At 40.0% G+C, this 25,004-nt stretch overlaps 1 protein-coding gene and 1 long non-coding RNA gene across 2 annotated transcripts; one reads left to right on the top strand and one right to left on the bottom strand.

Annotated features, from left to right (window-relative positions):
• The first annotated feature begins 3,770 nt into the window (after nucleotides 1-3,770).
• On the top strand, nucleotides 3,771-13,195 carry LOC137600568 (uncharacterized). The gene is made up of 2 exons (XR_011036955.1): nucleotides 3,771-7,351; nucleotides 9,811-13,195. It is a non-coding gene; the product is annotated as an uncharacterized lncRNA (long non-coding RNA).
• immp1l (inner mitochondrial membrane peptidase subunit 1) lies at nucleotides 13,115-24,968 on the bottom strand. The gene is made up of 6 exons (XM_068322262.1): nucleotides 24,882-24,968; nucleotides 18,058-18,168; nucleotides 17,885-17,973; nucleotides 17,550-17,676; nucleotides 13,843-13,953; nucleotides 13,115-13,274 (listed from the first exon to the last, which is right to left on the bottom strand). Exons 2-6 carry the CDS (start codon nucleotides 18,160-18,162, stop codon nucleotides 13,188-13,190), a joined length of 519 nt encoding a protein of 172 aa, XP_068178363.1. The 5' UTR covers nucleotides 18,163-18,168; nucleotides 24,882-24,968; the 3' UTR covers nucleotides 13,115-13,187.
• Between the last annotated feature and the right edge of the window lie 36 nt (nucleotides 24,969-25,004).

The raw sequence follows: 25,004 nt of genomic DNA, 5'->3' as shown, positions 1-25,004 counted from the left end.
ACCTCTTTTTAAAGCAATCCTTTCATTTACAAGTCACTGTGCGTGCTTGTGTATGTCTTAACCAGTAGTATGTATAGCAGGTATTTGCGTGTCAAAGAGTGGTATGGTATAAAAAGAAACCCCAAGACTCATAAAATATATAACATGGCCCATATTGCAGATTTTCCGATTGGAAACATTGGTACATGCACACGCACACGTACACACACGTACACACACACACACACACACACACACACACACACACACACACACACACACACACACACACACACACACACACACACACTGGTATCATATTTTTAAACAGCAAACTTTTAGGTTGTTCTTTAACCTTTTTTAGTGAAACATGTATATACTTTTTTTTTTCACTGTCACAATTTTCCATAGAAAATGATCATTTACAACTTGTTGGTCAACTTGTATGTTGAATTTTGCATTTTTGTACTTTATTCCATTCTTAACTTATTTAAATTGCATTGCTTAAGATGTTCAGTCTCACTGTTTACTTAGTAATTGATTTATCTGCTCACTAGTTCTTGTAGTACCTGTATTAACAATAGACATTGTTAATACAAGCAAACCTTGGTTTTCGAACGCTACAGACATCGAACAAATTGGAAAATCGACCAAAAAATTCTGAATTTTTTTGTCTTAGAAGTCGAACAAAATTTGGAAGTCGAACGCGAAACAAACGCCTTTTTGGGGTGACCCTGGCTCAGTGGTATAGCAGATCAGCCAAGGATTTAAGATCGGTGGTTCGATTCCAGCTCCCGCCGAGTCATTTGTCGTTGTGTCCTTGTGCAAGACACTTTACCCTCCTTGCCTCCAGTGGGGCCCTCGCTGGTGTGTGAATGTGTGTGATTGTTCCACTGGTGGTTGGAGGGACCGTAGGCACAGATTGGCAGCCATGCCTCCGTCAGTCTGCCCCAGGGCAGCTGTGGCTACATACGTAGTCTACCATCACCAAGTATGAATGAGGAGAGAATGAATAAATGATACAATGTAAAGCATCTTTGAGTGTCCAGAAAAGTGCTATATAAATAAAATCCATTTTTATTACTATTATACTATTACTATTATTTCTCGCCGCCAGGCTCGTTAAAGGCGAGAAAAGTCTAGAGAAGACGTGACGGTAATGTGCTTTTTATTTTAGTTTACTGTATTCAATCATTTTTCACTTAATTTGCATTCCATTGCCTATGGTACGAGTTACGGTACCGTAAACTTCTGTCCAAAAGACGACGGTAACTCGTCCTTTAGGCTAGCCTGATTACGTAGATGGGTTTTTTTCTTTCTTTCTTTCTCATGTTTGCTTCTTTCTTTTACATTTCTTTGATATGTTTCATTACTATACAATTAGATATATAAATGATATTATGAAATAACATATGTTGGAAAAAGGTAGTTTTCTGGCGTCTTGGAACGGATTAAGACCATTTACATTATTTGCAATGGGAAAAATGTATCTGGAATTTGAAGAAATCTGTATTCGAACAGCCTTCCGGAATGAATTGTGGTCAGAAACTGAGGTTTGCCTGTACAATTAGTCCTCAATATATGAATACAATTGGTTCCGAGAGGTTGTTCGTAAGTTCGTAATTGCTTTTAAGTCGTTATTTATTAAATTTCAATCTATAATTGCCATTTGAGGTCATATACACTCTAACAAAAATATAAACGCAACACTTTTGTTTTTGCTCCCATTTTTCATGAGATGGACTTAAAGATCTATAATTCATTCCAAATACACAATATTACCATTTCTCTCAAACATAGTTCACAAATCTGTCTAAATGTGTGATAGTGAGCACTTTTGCCTTGCTGAGATAATCGATCCCACCTCACAGGTGTGCCACATCAAGATGCCGATCTGACATCATGATAAGTGCACAGGTGTACCATATACTGTCCACAATAAAAGGCCACTCTGAAATGTGCAGTTTTGTCTCACAGCAAAATGCCACAGATGGCACAAGCATTGAGGGAGCGTGCAATTGGCATGCTGACAGCAGGAATGTCAACCAGATCTGTTGCTCATGAAATTGAATTTTCATTTCTCAACCATAAGCCGTCTCCAAAGGCGTTTCAGAGAATATGGTAGTACATCCAACCAGCCTCACAACCGCAGACCACGTGTAACCACACCAGCCCAGGACCTCCACATCCAGCAGGTTCACCTCCAATATCGTCTGAGACCAGCCACTCAGGCAGCTGCTGAAAAAATTGGTTTGCATAACCAAACAATTTCTGCACAAACTGTCAGAAAACATTTAAGGGAAGCTCAACTGCATGCTCGTCATCCTCATCGGGGTCTTAACCTGACTCCAGATTGTTGCCGTAACAGACTTGAGTGGGCAAATGCTCACATTCGATGGCGTCTGCCACATTGGAGAGGTGTTCTCTTCACAGATGAATCTCGGTATGCATTGTTCAAGGGTAGATGGCAGACAGCGTGTGTGACATTGTGTGGGTGAGCACTTTGCTGATATCAATGTTTTGGATTGAGTGGCCCATGGTGGTGGTGGGGTTATGGTATGGGCAGGCATCTGTTATGGACGAAGAACACCGGTGCATTTTATTGATGGATTTTGAGTGCAAAGAGATACCATGATGAGATCCCGAGGCCCATTGTTGTGCCATACATCCATGAACATCACCTCATGTTTCAGCAAGATAATGCACGGCCCCATGTTGCTAGGATCTGTACACAATTCTTGGAAACTGAAAATGTCCCAGTTCTTGCATGGCCAGCTTACTCACCGTACATGTCACCTATTGAGCATGTTTGGGATGTGCTTGACCGGCGTATACGACAGTGTGTACCAGTTCCCACTAATATCCAGCAACTTTGCACAGCCATTGAAGAGGAGTGGACCAACATTCCACAGGCCACAATTGACAATCTGATAAACTCTATGCGAAGAAGATGTGTTGCACTGCATGAGGCAAATGGTGGTCACACCAGATACTGACTGGTTCTGAGTCCCCAGACCCCCAATAAAGCAAAAAAAAACAAACAAATTGCACATTTCAGGGTGGCCTTTTATTGTGAGCAGTATAAGGTACACCTGTGCACTAATCATGATGTCAGATCAGCATCTTGATGTGGCATACCTGTGAGGTGGGATGGATTATCTCAGCAAAGCTGAAGTGCTCACTATCACACATTTAGACAGATTTGTGAACAATGTTTGAGAGAAATGGTAATAATGTGTATCTGGAATGAATCATAGATCTTTAAGTCCATCTCATGAAAAATGGGAGCAAAAACAAAAGTGTTGCGTTTATATTTTTGTTGAGTGTATGTATCCCCCACCTATATGCTTGAATAAGCTCACTTGAAGACCTCATGCTGTCACATTTCCGGCATCTACCTAGAAGTTTGGGCCGCTAGCCGAGTTAGCTCTGGTTTTCACATTTGTTCATGTCTCTGACTTATGGAGCCGTTTTGGCTTCGTCAAACATAGCGGTTTATATTCTTTGATTGTGACAGACCTCACGTTGTCGTGTGGGGAACAGCGATTCTTTATTCACCAGGACTGAACACACAAAATCGGCGTCTACCCGGATGGCCAGACCGTAACACCGAAGCGGTCGTCACATTCATCCATCCCACACACACAGAGATGTTACAGCTTCGTCGGACACAAAGGTTTGTTTTCTTGTGACGGCGAAGAAAAAAACAAACGAAGTCTGATATTATTGTTTTATTGTAGAATTTCCATGGGTTCCCACTAGTAAATATATAATTATACATTAGGATATAGGCCAACACTGGGTCAGTGTTCTATTTTTGGGTTAGAGAGGTTTTATCCAATCAGAGCTCGGCTAGCTTGTGTTGCCAGGTTGAATGAAATCTGCCCAGGACCTTCAGAATCTAGAATGCAGGTCTCCCTGCACTGTGAGTGAAAGGGAACATATAGTTAATAGACAGATGCGATAGCCAATCAGATCAGAAGTTGGCCTTCTCAGACCTGCTAGCTAGCCCACGTTGTCCTGACATGTATCTGTCCTGTGACTGAATACTCACTCTGAGACGGCGGCGCTATTTGAAGAGAAGCTCTAGTGAGTCAAGTCTCCAACACCTGAACGAGCTAACCTGTTCTAGCTAACCTTTTCTAGCAGCTGTTTAGGTGAGTACCCGCATTTCATTAATCTAAGTTTTCATATTTAATGTTCTTGTAATTCAATTTCATTTATATGAAATAAATTATAACAAAATAAAATGACAAATGTACTAAAAATGAAAAAAAAAATTTTTGCAGTGTGTGTAAATATTGTGGACATTTGCTCAGCTGTGACATTGTAGTGGAAATACACAAAAAGACTTGTGTCCCTGCTGGAAAATAGCCTGTTTTATACATGATAGAGGTGATGCAACATCTAGTAGTGTAGTTGTGTATGTCTGTATTTCATTTCTCTAGCTCTGGTGTCATAAATGATGGTCATTTCAGTCAGTTTTGTTCTGTGACGTAGTTGTGTGATGTCTATAAAAGGTGTGGCCGCTGGGTTCTTCTGTGCAAGTGGCAATAAAAGGAGTGGGGCTGACGCCGGTTTTTGTCCCATTTGAGAGAAGTTATAAACACCTCAGTCCTGAACACTGCATTGATGGCAGTGATAAGAGCTGCTTACAGTATTAGGGGATGTATTTATTCCCATTGAACTAAGGAGAGTATCACTGAAGTCCAAAGTGTGAAATGCATGGCCTGCCACTGATTAGAGGCCGTCTACCAGACTTTTGCTGATTATTATTATTATATTATTTTTAACAAATATTATTGATAATGACAATCAAACAACACATTTAATAATCACTGATGGTCAAATAAAAGGAACACTGTTTTAGTGTCATTCATCTCAGTCATTATTGTCTAAATGTAAATTTAAAAGAGGTTTTAATAAATTCCTAGAAAGAAAATCCAGATACGCATCAAGTTGTACTCATTGAACAGAAATATTGAATGATTTGACAAGCCTTACGTCTAAAAAATATCTTCTAATCTCAAATTTACAGATTAATTCACTTTACAGTAATCCTTAATTTCTTTATTCAATTTGTCTTCTATTACCTTTTTTTCCCAGATGGAACCAGACTGTTGATGATATATGACAATGGGTCTCTTTCACTTCTCATCTCTCCCTCTTTATTGCATCAGCAGAATGAATTCTGCATCTTCCCTTCCACAATGGATTCCCCACAACTAAGCAGAGCCCCATAATGACCGAGTCTTTCAAGTCATGGCTGTTGGTGTTTAGCTCACACTGTCGCTGATATCGCCCTCTCTTTCTGCTCACTCCTGTCAAGTTTGCGCATTTGACAAAGTGAAAACTGCAACAAAAACACAAACAAAAACCTACCCAAAGCTCAGGCACGCACAACTAAAACCTGACATTGTAATTAGTTTTAAAAGTAATTGCCCGAAATGATTAGTTGAGTTGGGCCACTTTCCCGTGTTACCTCTGAATTGGAAATATAATTGCAGTGGACAGTAATTGGCCAGCCATAGACTGTTGGTTATTGTAGTCTGTTGTGGTCGACTGCATCATTACCAACTCTTGGACCCAGTTCAGCTTTTGAACTACAGTGACTGAAGAGGAACACAAACACACACGCACGCAAATCTCTGCTTCACCATGCCAGCTCTCAATCATCACTAGGACCCATTCCCTCACTCTAAGGATCTAAGTTGTGTTCTACGCTGACCGCCCTTTCTTTTTGCTGTCTTTTCTTCCTTTCTTTGGTCCTTGCCCTCCTCTACCTCAAGAGCAAACAAACAGGGGTCTTCAAGAGAAGCAGCAAGCTTTAATCGCAAGAGGAGAACTTTTAATTATATAATGGAGGAGCAGATAGAGCAGTCATGTGGGAGTACAGGGATATGACTCAGATCGATAGCAAAGAATCACCCAAGTTAGGAGTCAAGTAAGTCTTCTTTTCTATTCTGATCCGTGTGGTATGTACTCATGTGTGGCCTTCATGCACCATAATTGCTATGTCTTTTGTTTGCATATCTACAACATGTGTGTTGCAATCAGTGTTTGTGTGCTTCTTTGTGTTTGCTTTCTCCACCATTGCCCGGATCGGCCCGTGTCTGTTTATGTTTGTTGCACAAGGTTTCCCTTGCTAAATTGTCTGGAAGCCGAACAGCCCCCCTATCAGTAAACCAAGTGGATAGGGCTGTGTATCCCACAACAGGGCCCAGGACATGCCAGGTGAACCATGTACACAAACACACACGCAGATCCACAAAATGTACCTTGATCTCTGACTCGCAAGTGAACTTGCACATTCATGTGCAAGTGAACACATACACACACACATCAAGTGACTGAATAATTGAGACAAATACGCACAGCCATAAGACTTATGATCTTGCTAATGACAGAGATGGAGATAATGTGTGTCTTATTAGCTTGAGTTTTTTCTAAAGGTGATAAAATAATTTCCTGAAGAAACTGAAGAGAGGGGAAACTCTACACCCTTGATCACTACTCTTTTTGACAATAGACAACACTGTGTAGAAAGAGAGCACCGCAAACTGCAAGTGTGTAACTGGCAATTACTCTCTGACTGTCTCTATTAAGCAAAATAGGATATAGGTCAGGCCTGTCAGACTAAGGCTTCTGCCATCCCCCTCCTCTCCATTCGCTCCAACATGCGTCACTCCTCGCCTGAGGATAAAGGGCCCATAGTCTTCCATTAGGACCCAACGTGAGTGTTCTGTATGGGCAGCATTGAATGTACCATCTTTACACACACACACACACACACACACACACACACACACACACACACACACACACACACACACATATATATACACTACTTACACATTCATAATCTCCCTCACCCATACCATTAGAGCACCACCAGTGTTGACTGCCCTTAGGACGGCAAACACCAAGGCCACAGATAGGTTAATGCTCCTCGCCCCCATCATCCTATTGATTCTATCCATTCTTTCATTAATCCAAATAAAATTGCTACTTTTGGTGATTAGAAGTTGTTTAAAGTCAAAGTTATTCAATGAAATCACAGAAAAGTTAAGTTTTGGCTGCTAAATAGTCTTTGTGTTACGTTGTTTTTCCTCCCTCTCTTTGATTAGTGGACTGTAAGTATTGACAACATGTTGTGTGTGATCATCACAACAAACTGATGGTAGGGAGCTCGATAGCCATCCTACACAGCCTCCAATACCATCTGTCTAGTATGGATCTCTGGAGGTTGACACCTGATGGCTTGGGAGATGTACACACCGCAGGCCTCAAGGGCTGGCAGAGCAGAGCTGGAGGAGGTGGATCTAACCCGATTGAAGCTGTTCAGTCATCTTCACATGCAGAGCAGCCACTGGTAGAGTATCCACACTCCACATTTCTTTTCATGCTCTTTTTACTCCCCTAACTCACACAGACACACGCGTACACACACACACACACACACACACACACACACACACACACACACACAGACAAGACAAAAAAGCTAGAGTGATCAAATGCATCTGTGATGTCTTAATTAAGAAGTACTAACAGGCTTGATTAAAGTGGGATAATGAAAGAATCCATCAATGAAAGCAGCAATTCCCTTATCTGCTAAAAGCAACACTAGTGGAAGACGGAGGGACTGAAAAGGAAAAGGAGATGACAACAGGATGTAACAACAGAATAGAAATGGTCAAAGAGAAATGGAGTACTGACACATTCATTTCAAAGGGCAGTTGACATAACTTTGATTTAAAGTATTTGGCAAGAAGAAGTTTGTTTTTGATAAGGACCGTGTTGCTCTTCATGTCTGACCTCCTGCTTGCTTGAATGTGTGTGTGTGTGTGTGTGTGTGTGTGTGTGTGTGTGTGTGTGTGTGTGTGTGTGTGTGTGTGTGTGTGTGTGTGTGTGCGTGCGTGTGCGCGTGTTTAAGATGGTGATGCTTCTGCTTGCAGGCCGCTGTAATTGCGATATCTTGATGTGGATGTAACACTGCTGTGTTATTTCACTTGAAAATTCTTGATCATGGATACAAAAACAAATAAACTGTCACTCTGTGCTCATACCTCTAGTTCTCCTCTTTCACAAGCCTCTGCACTTTTTAAGGATTCTATTAACCTGATTTGAACTGAGGCATCAAGCCTTATCTTTCTGTCTCTGCTCCAATATTCAACTATTCTCTTCTCCAATTCTCTGTGGCAACTCGTCCCGCCTTCTGCTGTATTTCATCTTGTGGTTGCTTAACTTTTTTCATGCTAGTTTAATAAGATTCAGTAACTAAGGAGACTATATTGACGCTACTGAGAATTATAATAGTGACTTGCTATTTTTATTAGTTTTATATTATTATCTTCCCTGAGCAAAACACTAACAAAAATGCTCATTGAAAAGATTTTAATGCCCAGTCTAAAATTGGGGCAACATAAACTGCACAATACTTGTGTATTCAGTATGCAGTGTGACTAATCATGTGTTGTATCCTTACCGTATTTTACAGTGCACATGTACGTATAGGTACTTTTTTTGTTTCCAAGGTAAGCCTGTGTTTGACATGCTGAGAACAAACATCACTTTGAACTTTTGGAAGGGACAGAGAAAGCCTTTATGTAACTACTGGGTAGCATTTCTACAATAATAATAATAATAGTACAGCATTTCTATTATTTATAGACATGGGTTCATCATGAAAAAACTATGATTACCAATCTCTACCTCTCACTATTTGTTGCATTTCAAAATTTTTACCTTTTACCCAACTATATTTTTATCGTTATCTATAATTTTGGGGTACCAGCCTTCCCTGTTGTGTTTGAAAATCTATTACAAGCCTTAGCTAACACCAGCTTTCATACCCTTCAGTTACCCTGTTGCTAAATGAACTGACACAATATGTTGAGGCTTACCGCGCTCATGCAAATTAACATTTATCCCAGAACAAAGTAATTACGAAATGCACCATCGGCTATAATCAAATCCATTATTAATACTTGTTTTGCAAAAATGTGGTTTTGCTTAAAAATTTAAAAACAAGTCCAAGGAAACAAATCTGCAGGTGCTGTTCATCAACTTCATGTCTTCTTTGAGTAATTTACTGTGCTACTGTTATAACACTACTGTAAGCATATCATAGCATAAAGTGATATTATAAGGATATGTGACAGATCGGCAACAAAAGGAAAAATTGACAACTTGAAAAGCATAGTTCAGAAAAGGTCAGAAAGTTCTTCCAATCTCTGAAAATATTTTTTAAGAGAAAAAGAGCCACGTTTTGAAAACATTATGATGTTGCTTTAAATCAGATCTGCTGCATGTGAAATGGCGTGATTCCAAGTAATTCCTTGTAACCCTTTTGTACTCAGATTAAAGCATCTGGAGTATCGTGTTTGTTGTTAGTCACTTCTGAGTTTTTGCCACAAATGTGGTGGGTCCTATTATTCATCTACCTTTGTAATACAAACACACAAAATCCATTAGAAAGGCTCTAAATCTACATTATCTCAGTTGAATACAGCTGGTGTCACCATATCTCTGCCCCCTTCCATATCATACCATGACATGATACATATTTGTCCATATTATACTGCATTGTAATCTTACACATTCAGATCCATTTGCACACATTTTGAATTGTCTAGTGTAGAATTATCAAGATACCTTGTGGAAAAGCAAATGGGAAAAGCACAAGCCTCTCCCAACTCTCATCAGTGATGGTAGTGATGGTATTTCACTTCCTTGGGCCTCCCCTGAGTCTAGAATCACCAGTGGATTCATGCCCTGTAGCAACATGATGACAATACACTTCGGTTCTGTTCCCCTCTCCTCTAACAGGCAGAAGACACACCTCAACCCTGCTGACAGCCCACGGCCTGAATCTGTGGTGATGCAAAGCTCAGCACAGCTGTCCGTTGTTCGTTTCTTCCAATCCCTATCTCTTCCTGCCTCAATCACAGCATTTTGCTTACTTAGCATGGCAATGATACATGATACACACCTCTGCCCAGTCATCTTTCTGAAACTCTGGTCTCGTGTCACAAGTCAAAGAATGGATGAAAAAGGCACCATAAGGGATGTATGTGTCTAAACGATGGCTCCAGTTTGGGTATCTGTGGAGAATGATCAGATTTGTGACGTTCATTCAGTGATAAATGGACCTCTGTCCTTTTAAAGGGAAAATAAGAGTGCAGATGTTTTACCTGAGGTAAAATTACGTAAATCAGTTTACAACCTCTACTGAAGTTCCAACAGTACATGGTCAGAGCTCCCTCTATGGGAAAGGATCTTTAAAGCTGCCTTCTACGACTACTTGCGTCAGCATTTCATCTGAACACTGGCACCATGTTGACACGCAGCAGATGAATATTAAAACCTTGAGAAAAAAGATGTGCTTGAAGCGTTTCCCTGCATGAATATATTTTTTTTTTTTTTTTTTTTTTTATAATGCATACATACACACAAACTTAAGAATCCCTCCCAGCAGGCACAATCACACTCAGGCAGATAATTCAGTGTCACAGGGAGCCTTGTCTGTGACCCTCTGGCCCCCTCTACACACATGAAGCAGCTGGACAGGGACCCACGGCTGCCTGGAACTCACTTCCCCCTGGGGAGTTCTAAGGAGAAGAGTCCCTCTCTGCCCCAGAGAATGACCAGCTGAGCTTCAGTGGCTCAGAATGAATGTGCTGCTATTTTTCTGTCCACAAAAGTCTGAGCAAGAAAATCAGAATTTAGAAATGTGCAGCAGCGTAGTGCTTTCTGTGAGAGTCAGGATGATGATTTGATTTTAAACTGTTATAACACCCCACCACCACCACCACCTCTCTCCAGTCAGACATCTATATGACTGTTACTCCAATGAAGTCACTATGTTGCTTCTCTGGGCTCTGTAGTGACAGACAAAACCATTTTACTGTGAGTACTTATGTTTAAAATTTAAGTTGAAACAGCATTATTTACACTTAATTATTTTAGTGTAAATGGCCAGTATTTTATCATTTAATTTCCACATCTACCTATAACATAATGTAGGTTCATCAGACTTTACGCTTGAATGGCAAGTTAATAAATGAAAACAGATACAGTGATAATAAAATCCATCGGCATTATTTAAAAAGTAACCTATATTTTACAGTCATTTCCAGTCACTTCCCGTCTGCTCTTTGCTCTGTATTCCGGTACAGAAAAAAAAATTCCTGACAGCACAATACAAAATAAGCAGAATAACTTTGGCCCATGTTTTATTCCAATTATAGATGTAATTGTTTTTCTTAAAGCTTAACATGAACCAATGCTCTCTTTTTACCCCTCTACGCTATGCCACACTGCTCCCATAAAGATCCAGTCAGAAGCATAGGTGTGATGGAGAATGCAGGTATCTTAAGGAAAAGACTACAGTAGTTATGTTTACTTTTTTTCTCTTCAACATTTACCTCCATGAGGAAAACAACTTGTACGTTGTTTGGTTCCAGAAAGCTGACAATAGTGCTGTCTTGCGTGCATGTAACATATTGAGTGTGAGACTCCGGTTTGGACACACGCACACACACAATTCATTCAGTAGTGAGCGAGGCCTTACTAAGTGCTTATTAATATTGTATGGTTAAATGGAAAATGTTAATATTTTTTACATTGCCTTGGCAGCCTGATGAAATATTAAACTGTAAGACAATCTTTTGTTTTACCATAATACTAAGAAAGGGTAAACATGATATTAATAATGTTTTGTTTACGATATGACAATCTGCCTTTGATGAATATGTACAATTTTAGATATCCCTGTTTAAAGCATATGTTAACCACAAACACCCTCTGAATACATGCTTTAGATGAGTTTTCAGCACAAAAAAGACAAATTGAACCACAAGTAACCGTGTACAGTGGTACTTCTACTTGTGAATGTTTCTACTTCCGAAATTTTCTACTTCCGAAATTTCTCAGCAGGAAATTATTGCCTCTAGTTACCGAAAGAAATTTCTACTTACGTAAAGTAAAAATACAGTGGTACCTCTACTTACGAAATTAATTGGTGACGGAGAAAAGAGGAAAAGACGAAGAAAAGAGTTTTTTTGTCCATACAAACAAAGCAAGAGATAATAGAAAAGCATGAAAAAGGGATGCGTTTGGTTGATCTTGCCAAAGAATATGGCCGTAATGCATCTACAATCGCCACGTTATTAAAATAAAAGGAAGTTTAAGGAGTTTAAGGAATGGCGTGGGTGGTTGGAGAAGTTCAAAAGGAGGACTGGAATTCACTCTTGTTTGGCATGGTGAGGCAGGAGCGCATGAACCGAAGAGGGCAAAAAATAATGAGGACAGCAGTTAAAAGGCAAATGACCATCATTTTTATTCTTTACTCTATTCTTTGTTTTTTACGTTATGAACGACTCTCATTTATTGCGTAATAATCTAATCGTAACATGTATTTGTTACATGTCTTGATGCCTTTTTATGCTTTATAAAACATTTATGTCAGAATTTTGGGGGGCTTGGAACGGATTAGGGCATTTGCATGGAAAATGCGTCTCTACTTATGGAATTTTCTACTTACGTAATTTCTTCCGGAACCAATTAATTTCGTAAGTAGAGGTTCCACAGTATATAGACATGTATGTACGTAAGTCATTTATTGTAAAATCTATAATATCAAATAAATAATATGAACTTTTGTTTGTGTATCTTTAATCTACAATTATTTTACCCACAGTAGGTACACAATCCCCACCACAAACCATGTTGTGCATATCTTTTGAGCCTCTTCGTTCCCAATAAGCCAAATTGTGGTTTGTGTAAAAAAATAAGTCATAAAGGCAAAAACAGCTCATTCTGCTTTTAAGTGTAAGCATAAAAATATCAATAAAAATACTGAAGTGGAAGAAGAACCCTATAACTAATTGCAGAGATCACATTACACCTTCCATCTGACCCAAAAGAGGGAATTTTGCTAGATTTGCAAATACTGTATTTTGTCTTTGAAGGGCAGAACCTCTCTGTCACTGTCCTGCAGACCACTGACACAACTTTACTTTCCAGCCGTACAAGGCTGATCCTGCACAGTTAGCAACTGTTAGAATATTCAAGAGGAAAACTGTAAATACAAGACCTAAGGCCAATCACAATCAATAACCATTTCTCAGAATAAAATTTTAAATAAATATCACCTTTATTTGAAAATTATTAAAATAATGTATGTTGCAAATAAAGTTAATGAGTCAATCTGTGTTTGAGTCACTCTGAGTTTTAATGATCCGTCTGTTTGGGCTTTCACTGAGGGTCCCGATGCTATGCAGTGGCCAGAGCTGTGTGGGACAAAGGTTGTAAAGAAACAATAGGTTAAAAGAGAGGTAAGACTAACAATGGTGTAAAAGAAAGAACTCACCATTATGTACACACTATATCACATTTCTTGGACACATTTGCTAATGTGGCTTTTAATGATGTGTTTGACTTCATAGGAGATCTTGTTATTTTATCAGCTGTCCTAATAGGGCCTCCAGTGGAGTGCCGCTGTCCAATCACATGGACAGAAGGCTGGCTGACCTGTTTCCAGGGTTGTGGCTGCTATGACATCCAGTGACATGACAACACAGCAGAATGGAAAGCTAGACAATATGTTGCCGAGGCTTTGGTCAATCAGACACACTTGCTTTGAACTTCCAACTGACTCTCGTCACTCAATTGTGCTTAATATGTCCACCCTGGACTCAAGCATACCCAGTCAATAACAAAATAAAAACACAAAGAAAAAAAACCATAATGGATGGCTTAGTACCAAACTGAAAAAAATAATTCTATTCTATTCTATTAATTCTACTATTTTTTTTAAATTCTGCTTAACATATTTCTTCTTAAAAAATCATGTGGTACCTTCAAGCAAACACGCCCTTGGATGAGGGCATAGGGAATTGGGCCATAGTTCCTCGAATCACTGGAATTCCTAAGGTTATCCCCTTCTAGCCATACATGGCCTTTTGGAACCTAAAAGCAGACACAAACAAGAGAGGGCAGGAAACACAGTGATAAGATGTACTGTTTTACCCTCAATAATCAATGTAAGACAATTCTGGACTAAAACGACAGAACTGATGTAAAAGTGAGTTGACCTCTAGTGTGGTCAGATTCCACCTTAACCCCGTTACTCAATCTTACTGCATTTGTCTACGCCATCCCTCACTCCTTGCCCTATCTTAACATCAACCTGCCAGTCCTTCTTTAACCCCGCAGTGGGGTCATGGGTAACAGGCAGGGTCGGTAGGATTTAGAAGAACTTCAAGCAGGGTCATTAGGCTGTTGGCTGAATCGGCGCCCTGCTTACCCAGGGAAAGAGACGTAAGAGAGGGGCCTGAGATAGCTAGGGAGAGAGGGAGAAAGGAAGAGACAGAAACAGAGAGGGGGAAGGAGTGAGTTGGAGAGGGCTAAGCTACGGCTAGCAGCAGTGTCCAAGGGTCTCCACCGCGGTCCAACCTGCCAGTGGGGCGGTCATCCAAGCGGGCCCTAATTCACAGTGACACCAATTATGATTAATCTCATCACTTTAGGAGAGTAGGCTTGTCAAGGCCCTAATTAAGTGTGCTGTCCCCCCTATATGTGCAGACAGGATCAACAACACATTATATTGTCATAATGGGCATCACAATTCATGAGTCTATTTTTGTGTTGCCTAACTTTTTAACGGCAAAAGTCCTCTGATGGAAATAAAAAAACAAACATAAAGAACAAATATCATCCGTACTGAAGTTTCGTCACTTCTCCTACGTTCCAATCAGCCGGATCTCCGATCGGAGATGCTGCAATTTGTTTCATATTCCATAATTGAGACAGATGATGTGACATAATCAAGAGCCAGTGACATGTTGACCTAACATGAGGTAAACAACTCAGTGAATAATGACGACACAAATGAATATCATTAAAGGAGTCATCTGAGAACCATATGTCAGCATGCTGGATTCCCACCATTACACCTCATTAACACGATAACATATGCTGGCTCCCAAGCACGAGAAAGAGAAACATCACCGTTTGTCATCTGCCAAACCAGAAATCCCTATTTCTCATCATCATCTATTTATCAAAGAAAGCATCATGTCTTTTGACTTCATCCTAGTGATGAGCAAACCACACAAACTTCAGGCTGAGTTTTGTTTTTAACTCAAGCCAGCCTGAGAAAAATCACTACAAAGGTCAATTAATCTGATCAATAAAACCTGACGTAACAACTTTTTGATGCCTCAAATTTACAAGTCTACAAGTCACAGGTGTGACAAAAGAAAAGACACAGTAAGTACAAGGCAAAGCTCCAATCTAGAACTATGTTGATACAAAGCATTGGAGTAGCCGGATAAAGCTCCAACTTTGATTGTTTTTTCATGCTGTGTCAAGCAGCTGTGAGTTGCTATCAGACCATTAGCGTAAATGTCTTTAAGCGGGTAAACCATAAAAAGTTGCAGTGTTCAGATATGGAGTCGTTTCCAACTGCAAAGAATGAGGACTTCATTGTGATGGACGGCAGGGACTACACTCATCCTGTGGTTGTAGGCTGTGTCAAAACCAGCCACCGTATACCTGTTAGAGACGCATCAAGAAGCAGAGAAACTGGAGCCTCCACTCAAGGTAGAGCAGCGTCGTTTAACAGCGGTATCATTACAGTTCTCATTACATTAACATGATTATGAATTACGCTTGGCTTAAATATGCACAGGCTTTTCGAGTTTATCTGTCACCAGATTACTCTCTTTATCTTTATTGCAAAGAGCAGAACATACGGGGACATTTAATCTCTCTCTGGGTATGTCAGCGGGTATGTCAGCCTGTCTCCCCTTCATGCACGTTGCTATAATATTAGGGATCAAGTGTCATTGTTTTGACATGATAGCTCAAACATAGAAACGATTCCTAAAAGGTGACAGGGCAATTAGTCTGCTGTTGGTTGTCTGAGGGTGGAAAGGATCTGCTTGTCTGTCAGAACAAAAAAAAAAAAAAAAAAGGTGATGACAGGATCTAACACCGCCTTCCAAAATTCATCTTTGCAGCTCCTCCCATAATGCCTCACACCATCCTAATAGTCATACACAAACACACACACCCTAAAAGGGAAAAGAAACTCCCTAAGGGAGGCCAACAAACATTTATTTGAACAGTGGGTATTTTCTCAGTTATGCTGACACATAAAGAAAATGAGCTTGCTCCTGGGATTTTAAGAATTAGAAAGGGGAAGCGTATATTTTACTGCATGAATTAAAAGAAAAAAACAGTGATGCCAAAATAAAAAAAAGATAGGCTAAGTACCTACGAGTGCATCAAAAGATCAATTCCCTTCATCTATGAAATCCCAAAAACTGACAAGGTGTATTTTTGCATTTTTTTGAGCCGTCACTATTTTACTGTGCTTGAAATAAATTTTTCGAATAAATAAAATACCACAATATCTGGAATCAGTGCTTTTTCACCTTAAGATGTTTTATCTTCTTACTTTTTTCAGCAGCAAAAATCAGAAGACTTTTCCTAATGTTTTAAGCATGGGTAATTGTTTTTCTGTTTTACATTTAATAGACTTAACTATTGCCTCCAGTCAAGCTGCCATAATAAAATTAAGGGGATACAGACAGACACTTTTTTGCTTGTCTATCCTGGTATGATTTATAGATAAAGAAACATACAATATTTCACCAAGATATCACCGTCCATTGATTGCTCTGGCAGTATTAAGAAAAATATCCTCCAAGATGAACTGAAATCTTTATGCTTTATCCTAAACCTGACAAACTTAGATAAAATAGGTCTCTGTGCAGCGGTGAGTCAAGAAATGATTCATACTGAAACTTATCTTACTACATCCTGGGACCTTGACTCACAATGCAAAGGTGTCTTCCATCACAAGTTCAGCTCTGTGCATTATTTCCTATTTGATTTGTTGAACGATGCTTACAGGTTTGGCCTTACACTGAGCTCTGCTGAACTCATTCAACAGTCTGCCAATAGTCTATAAAATAATACATAAAATACATTTCAAAAACATACATCATAAAGACAACTTGTGGTTTGCAGACATACACAGATACACATTAACACACACACACATACACTCACATACACACACACACACACACACACGCCCACCCATCAGTCTGTCCATTCGCCTGGCACTAACTCTAACAGGCTTCAGAAAGATTGCAGGCCTGAGCTGTGGGCGTTGGGGAGAGTAGTAATAGAAAAGCAATGACGGTGGTTTCAGCAGCAGAACCCCTGCTCACTCTCTGGTTTTATCACTGTTCTGAGGAAATATAGGTGTTGTCGAAAGCTGATATTTTGACCAACAACAGAAAATGGATGTGTGCGGTCTAAAATGTAAACAACCATTATATTATATAGGCCTGATACAAAGAATAACAAAAGACTGAGAGATGGTTTTGCATTATGCGAGATAAGATTTTGTGAAAGTGTTTACAAACACGTTCTTCATTCATTCACTACTGTATCTTTCTTTTTTTTTTCTTTCACAAAAAGTGTGAGCTGTGGTTGTTGGAAGTAAACAGTAAAACAAATATAGCCTGGAAAGATGTAAATATACTTACATAAGTGTGAGTCTTGATGAGAGCCCATGGTCCGCTTGTGCACACTTTGTCGTTCTCCAGTCCAATCACCCTTTTACATATGTTTATATTTGGGTCATATGGACTCTTTGCAATTACTATATCACCCCTAAGAAGAAACAATTAAAAAATTTATTAATTTGTAAATGTGTGACCTTTGACTGATTGAGAACAGAAAAATGTTCATATCACATATGAATGCAACACCACCACAGGGAGGTAACCTTTTTTTGCATGAACATAAACATTAATTGTGAGCTATATAAACACATTTCCAATTGTGTTCTTTTTTTTAATCCACTCTATAAAAAACTTACTTTTGAATTTTGCAAAGATGACGACTCATGCGTTCAGAGAAGACAATATCTTTGTTATCAATGGTGGGCTCCATGGATGGGCCAGAACACTGAAAGAAACAAAAAAAATTATTTTCTGTGAATACACTCTGTGAAGAAAATATTTATTATTCTTATTCTTATAATATACAAACCACCACAAATTCTCCAATGTATTCAAATGCACAATGTGCAATGCAGCCATACTGGACAGCATAGCCCACAAAGCCCAAGGTTTTCCCCAGCATTGTGCGCAACATCTCCACCTAGAGAACATAACACAACACAAAGTCAGGTGTGGTTAGTAATCAGTGGCTCTACATATACAGTGCTGAGGGAGTGGTGCAGTGACGGATCCATTTATGGTAGGCTTACAGTATGTCTTTCACAGGATCTCTGGGAAAAAAAAGCCTATTCACAGTTTAATTCTTAGAGGTGTGAACAGGGTTGTCACAGTTGGCCTACTGCTAAAATGGCACATTCCCTAGTGTTTCATTCTCAGAGGATGAGTGGCCAGTTTACAACAGAGAACTGGCCTGAACTTTGATCCCATGTAGGATTGACCAATCAACACCTTGCGCTCAGGTGATGGACAAACACAGAAGCTGTGACACATCCAGTCGAGCAGCTCCGGCCCGTCTGCAGCTAGTCCGTGACACTGTGCTGCTCCACAATCATTAGAGCAGTTATCAACTCCTGTCAGCACCATAGAAACACAAAGACACTCACAGCGCACACACAAATGCCTGGCAAACACCGTGTCGCACAAAAACACACGAGGTCAATCAGTGTGTCTTCTGAGCAAACAGCTAAGCCTCACTCAGGTTATTGACTTTAACTGAAGCTGCAACCTGTTGGATGGATGTAGGAAACTAAGTCAATCTTTACACACTTTCGTGCACAGTGTATGTATGCAGGTGTACCTCGACACACACATGCATATGCACACATAGAAAGAAAAGTGTTTAAAAAACAATAGATACACCTCGACTTTGATTCTCTTCACTTCAAACATTAGCTCAGCCTTCTGTCCCGCCGGTCCACTGCAGGGTAAAGAAATCTTTATCTGTTGCCCCTATTCCTTCTGGGGTTTTTTCCCCCTATTCCTCTCTCCATGTCTGCTCTCCCTCCCAGGGTATTATTAACCAAAGCAAGCAGAGCGGAAACCAAAGCCCCAAATCCTCAGAGCTCTGGGAATGACTTCCCAAAGATGGACACGGATTAGACCCCCAATTTCTCCCTTGCCCCACCACCTTCACCCCCTTACTCCCCATGTCCCCAGCAGACTGGGTGTCAGGTGGCTCTCCCAGCCCTGCCAAAGGTGTTACCCCTAATCCCATTACCCCCCCCCCCCTTTATTCTTCTTATACACACACAGAAACACACGCACAATGCTCTATTCATGTCAGCTATATTCCTTCTATTAAACCATCTATCTATTCTTTCAGCTCTACAATGGTTTGTCTCGTTGGCAATTTCATCTCTCATCTGAACAAGACCAACTGACTCCATCTTTTTGCCTCCTTGTGTGCTACTCTTCCACTCTTCCCTCTGTTTCCTTGTCACCCCACGCAACCCTCATCTTGTGGACACCACTATGAATGACAACGCCTGAGCAGGTGGAGGGGAGCATACTGCTGATACGTCCTCAGTGCCCGAATGATGCGCCTCTTTCCAGTCACAGCCCGTTCAGATCTCTTTCAGTTCCACAGGAGCTATGAACTCAATCCTCCTACAGGTGGTACTATAACATCTCTGGCCCTTTAATTCCTCTGTTGGGAAGCAAATGGTCTAAAGGTTAATGTGAATCTCAGGGCAACATGTTCAAGTCTATTTGTCTTGCTCTAAATCGCTTCCACCAGCATCTCTGTCACTGCTGTACTGTAATTCTCCTACAGACATGATCTCACATGTGCTCTCCCTTCTGCTGGAGAGGGGATCAAGAATCTCTTTGCTATCACTCATTCGCAAAGCACAGTGGACACCCCCGCCAAGCTTTGCTCCATTCCAGCGTGTATTCATCATAGGTAGGGATTAAGGGACTTTGCATAACAAGATCACACAGCCAGTGACTGATATCAAGAGAGTCCATATGCAGTCGCCTGGTTTTTAGAGGCACCCTCTGTCATTGATATTGAATGCGTGTGTGTGTGTGCGTGTGCGTGTGCGTGTGTGTGTGTGTGTGTGTGTGTGCGTGTGTTGTGAATGTGCACAGACAATATGTTTTATAGAAAGAGCATGTATGGGCAGCAGTGTAGCCTTTGGGAGTCAGTATGAGGTGGACATCCACTGAAGCTTTGGACTGGATCTCTGTTACATATAAATTCCCCTGAGCAGAGTCAGGCAACAACTGGTAAACAACCCATGTGTGTGCTGAGGAGTAACAATATTAATTGAATACTGTATTAAATCTGTAAATTAACACAAAGTCTCTCCGCTAATCCAGGATTACACGCCAAACATGTTCATGTGAAAACAAAGAAAGTCAGGGCAGCCCTCTCTGCAGAGCCATCTGTGGCCATCGGCCTCCTGTGGCTGCAGCGCAACACTACAGTCGGGAAAAGAAGGGGATCCCGAATGAATAGCCACCAATGGAAACACATCATTGTGTGTTTAGCTCTGTGATCCTCTTAGGGGGGAGCCCTGTTTTTCACAGGGAAAAGCAATCTCAAGGAGATAAGACAAAATTATTTTTTTCTTTGACATACCAAACATCAACTACCTGTCACTGCAGCTGTGCAACTGTCAAAATCATTTTTGAGTAAACAATTTGGGTCACCACAGACATAAAATGTGACTGGTGTACATTTTATGTGCATTGACATATCACTATGACATGTCTAAGATGTCTGAGTTTCTCAAAAATTGATAAGCACTAGGCAAGTTGTTACTGTTCCTTTATCACCAAATGTGACGCTTCCACAGGAGCCATGATGTAATACTCTAATATTTGGGGAAATTGTAAATACCAAGCGCATCATCATGTATGATATTTATTGAATACTGCAAATTAAAAGCAAATAATGCGGAGATCTTTCCTATTTCATAATTAATGACATAATGAAACCTTCTGCGTCAAATAAGCATAAAAATTTTATTGTTGACATTTTTCTGTTGAAGATACCCAGCCAGTTCTGCTGAAATACATTTATGGATATCCAGAAATGAAAAAAAAACCCTAAATGAATCAGAAAAAATATAAAAATTAAAACAGATCAAAAAACCTTGTTTGTCAAAATTGATCCCCAATTTAAACACACTTTATTGGCTCCATAAGGAAATATTCAAATAAGGAATTAGTACTGGAGGTCTCAAGGGATTTGAACCTGCCACTGGCTGAGTAGTGTTAATTGATAAACATGGCCTGTCTATTAGAGTCACAAAGAGAATTGCAATCCAAACAGAGCACAAGGGTCTTGCTGTGGACTCCTTACACAACTAAATTAGGAAAACATGGGCTGAGGGAGCACTGGGCTACAGGGGGGGAATGAGGCTTACAAGCCCCTTGTCAGATATCCTTCTTCTCCCTAAGGATCCCAGATGGAAGGGAGTCTGGATGAAGAAGGAAGCATCGGAGAGTGGATGAATCACACCTTTGATGTTCTCTTGTGGGCAGCATAAGGCAGGGGAGGGTGGGGCATTCATCCTATTGCACGGAGCTAGATTTGATCTTAATATGAGCTATAAAATGGAGGAGGTTACCCAACCAGGGGGTCTGCATCAACTATCAGTCCAATCAGAGATAATCCTGCAGATTTAGACACAGGCACCTGGCTGGATGGAGAGTGACAGATGTAGAAGTCCCAGTCACAGATCACTTTTGTCTGGGCCCATCTTTAGATCTGCCTTCTACCAAAGACGTAATTGAAGCAACTGATCTCCATATTGCTCTTTCATTGTTGCTAACAGCAACACAGCTGTGAAATAGCTGGGTGACGTTACTATTTGAGGAGCTGCGGATTTAAACCTGCAATCAATGGGTCAGCCAGAGCAAATAATAGCCAAGTGATATGAATACAACTGCTATGAATTGAAAGGAAGTGTGGGTTGACAGAGTCCCCAGGCAATTAGAAAGAATGGAGAGAAAAAAATCAACCACTAAGCCTTATTGTATTAAACACAAGCGAATTTGTGGTGGTGGCCTGGTGCTGAGAGAATTGAGAGATCTTATCTAGTGTTGTGTCGGACTGACAATGGCATTTGTGTTTTGCACACAGCAACCCATGACAGACTGATGTATTTTAACATGAGCTAATGATAGATACCTCAATCTAAAAGTAAACCTATACAGTAATTCTAAACAATGTTTTTCCTCTGACTTCAAATATGAATTTTGTGTTTTTTCATTGACCACTTCTTCTATCCAATAGATCAAACTAAAAATGCTTGCTGCATTTCATACAACATATGCAAAAAGTCTTCAAAATATGTAATGCTAAATACATGGAAAACACCTGATCTTTAAAATGGCTGCAAACCCATCTTAACCTTATTGAACTTGTGCCCTGAAAATATTACTTTATATTAAATACTATGAAAATAAATATATGTCGCATGCTGACAAATATCTAGCATCGCCCAGACACAAAAAGGCTGCTGCTTCTTGTAACTACACAGCAATGGCAAAATTAGACAGAAGTAACCAAAACAACCTGGCCAGGAAAGGTCTGACATGTTATGACTACTGCCATTATATAGCTCAATCAGATACAGTGACTGATAAAAGACAAAGACAAAAAGGAAAACAAGGAAAACACATGCACAGATGACACATGGAAAAAAAGTGTGTGCTTTCCTCTTTTTTTTCTACAACGAATCTGCTATACGTACTATAGATATAGACAACGTTTCCACAGCACAACATTCGTGCATGCTGCATGTTGCTCTGCTAAAGCAGGCTTTCCTCTTTCTGAGATGCAGGTCAGTCAGCAGATCTTTATTTGTCTCATAGGCTTTCCACAATGCCCAGTGTTGTCAGTTAATATATTCCCTTGGTCTCCTGTCAGCACATATAAATCTCAACAGTGCTGTCAAAACAGCAGGACTGCCTCTGCTGAGAGCCTTCGTAAAGTGAGCAGTTGGGCTATTGCTTCCTCTAGGGTGTGTAAAGTATCCTGTGATCTTGTGCTGCCTCTGGCCTCTCCATGCCACACAAACATTTTTTCTTCTACTCTTGTCTTACAGACTACACAGATCTCTCATCAGTCAATCAGTATTAACAGTAGACATTCTACAGCACAAAAGCAATTAGCCCTCGCCCTAGTGCTTCGCTTAATTTGACAGAACATTCAGAGTATTTGAGATATGTGAAAAAAAGGTTTCCAAATTCAGTGGCGGTATTCACACAACATTTTGACTCGTCACAGTAAGAAAAACAGTACTAATAACAATAATAATGGCTCTGTTCTGTTCAAGCACTTCAATGTCAGTTTGACAGATTGCCAGCTTGCCAACTGCAGAGTCACAATGTCCAAAGTAGCTAAATGGGATTTATCCACAATGTATTTTATTATTTACATCATGTCAAAATGTCTCCCATGAAAAAAATCCATTAGGTGCCTAGCAGAGTGCCACATTACATTCCAAAGTTTGTTGCTAAAGCTCTGCTGCAATTCCATAAATGAGCTCAAAGAATTTTAGTTACTAAAGTTGGAGCCTTCAGGAAAACACAAAACACAGGGGAAAAAACAACAACACATTCACTTCTTCTAACTGGATTGTATAGTACTGTACTGGTTTAACTGTACTTGATTTTGTGTCTTAATTAGGCTTAAACGTTAATCTTTTTCTTCTTCTTTCGGTTTTTCCCTTCAGGTGTTGCCACAGCAAATCAGTGTCCTCCATCTAACCCTTTCTTCTGCATCCTCTTCTCTCACACCAACTACATCCATGTCCTCTTTCACTACATCCATAAACCTCCTCTCTGGTCTTCCTCTAGGCCTCCTGCCTGGCAGTTCAAAACTCAGCATCCTTCTACCAATATATTCACTATCTCTCTACTGTACATGGCTTAAACTTTAATGAAAATATGATATTGAACTGACAGCAATAACATTGTGGATCACCCTGAATCCAAGTCACATATAATGTTGCATGGAAATGTAACTATGACATGTATACAAAAATCCCTCACAGTAGCAAAATAAAGAATATTTTTAAGGTGTGAATGTGCTGAACATGAAATAGAAAGTGGTGAACAGTATGTCATAGAGTTGTTCACCTTCACCATAAAACTACAATAAACAATAAACAGTGTGGGCACGATTCCTCACTCTGCCTCACCCTATACAGTTGATGTTTATTAATTGCATGCCCACAGGCCCCTAGTGTGTTCTGTTTCAGGGGCCTGTACACAACAATCCATGTATGTATGGTGATGTAACACATACTGTATATGCATGTTACTGTATAATAAAGTTATTATCCCCGTAGGGGATAATAAAGTGGACTTTCTTCTTCAATCATTTACTTGGTTATTCCAATATGATATAAAACCATGGAATTAAGATGGAAATTAGCAGATTAGTACTAAACGATTCAGTATTTGTAAATTATGCACCGAAGCAGCAGAACAAAGGAAATAATTACGGACGGACGGACAGACAAGACAGACAGACAGGGTTTATTCTTATGTTGTCCTCTTTTGCGATAACATTGGAGAATGTATCTTCTCGAATGCACCAATGTATCTTCTCGAATAGAATAGAATAGAATAGAATAGAATAGAATAGAATAGAATAGAATAGAATAGAATCCTGTTGTGCGAAAAACATGTTACAATAGAGTATTAACTTAAAGAAATGTGCTATGCTGTGGTTGCTGAAGAAAAATAAAGAAAGAATTGAACCGACAACGTCATGGTCAAAGCCAGATATTAGGTGCATCAATAATCATTCGGCCATTGCCAGAGTACGTCAGCACACATTAACGTGAACAGGATACGTGGAACAAGTGGCTTAAATGACGAAACGTTACTCACCCTCTAGCTCAATGAGTTTACGCTTCCAGTGTTTTGAAAGTAAAGGCATGACTTCCTGCAGCCACGCACCACGTAATAACCGCTGCCACCATTGGTCGAGCTCAACAAACGGATTCGTTGATT

The sequence above is a fragment of the Antennarius striatus genome, chromosome 1, assembly GCF_040054535.1.
Source record: "Antennarius striatus isolate MH-2024 chromosome 1, ASM4005453v1, whole genome shotgun sequence".
In the NCBI taxonomy this organism is placed as follows: domain Eukaryota; kingdom Metazoa; phylum Chordata; class Actinopteri; order Lophiiformes; family Antennariidae; genus Antennarius; species Antennarius striatus.
Note: the sequence above shows the minus strand (reverse complement) of the source record. Positions and strands in the feature narration are given on the sequence as shown.

Excerpts from the sequence above, each read along its gene's own strand:
- immp1l (XM_068322262.1), bottom strand. The coding sequence starts at position 18,162 with ATGTTGCGCACAATGCTGGGGAAAACCTTGGGCTTTGTGGGCTATGCT. Across the intron at positions 17,677-17,884 it reads CATCTTTGCAAAATTCAAAA|GGGTGATATAGTAATTGCAA; the intron begins GTAAGTTTTTTA and ends GTTTCTTCTTAG. Across the intron at positions 13,275-13,842 it reads AAGGGCGTGTTTGCTTGAAG|CTCTGGCCACTGCATAGCAT; the intron begins GTACCACATGAT and ends TGTCCCACACAG.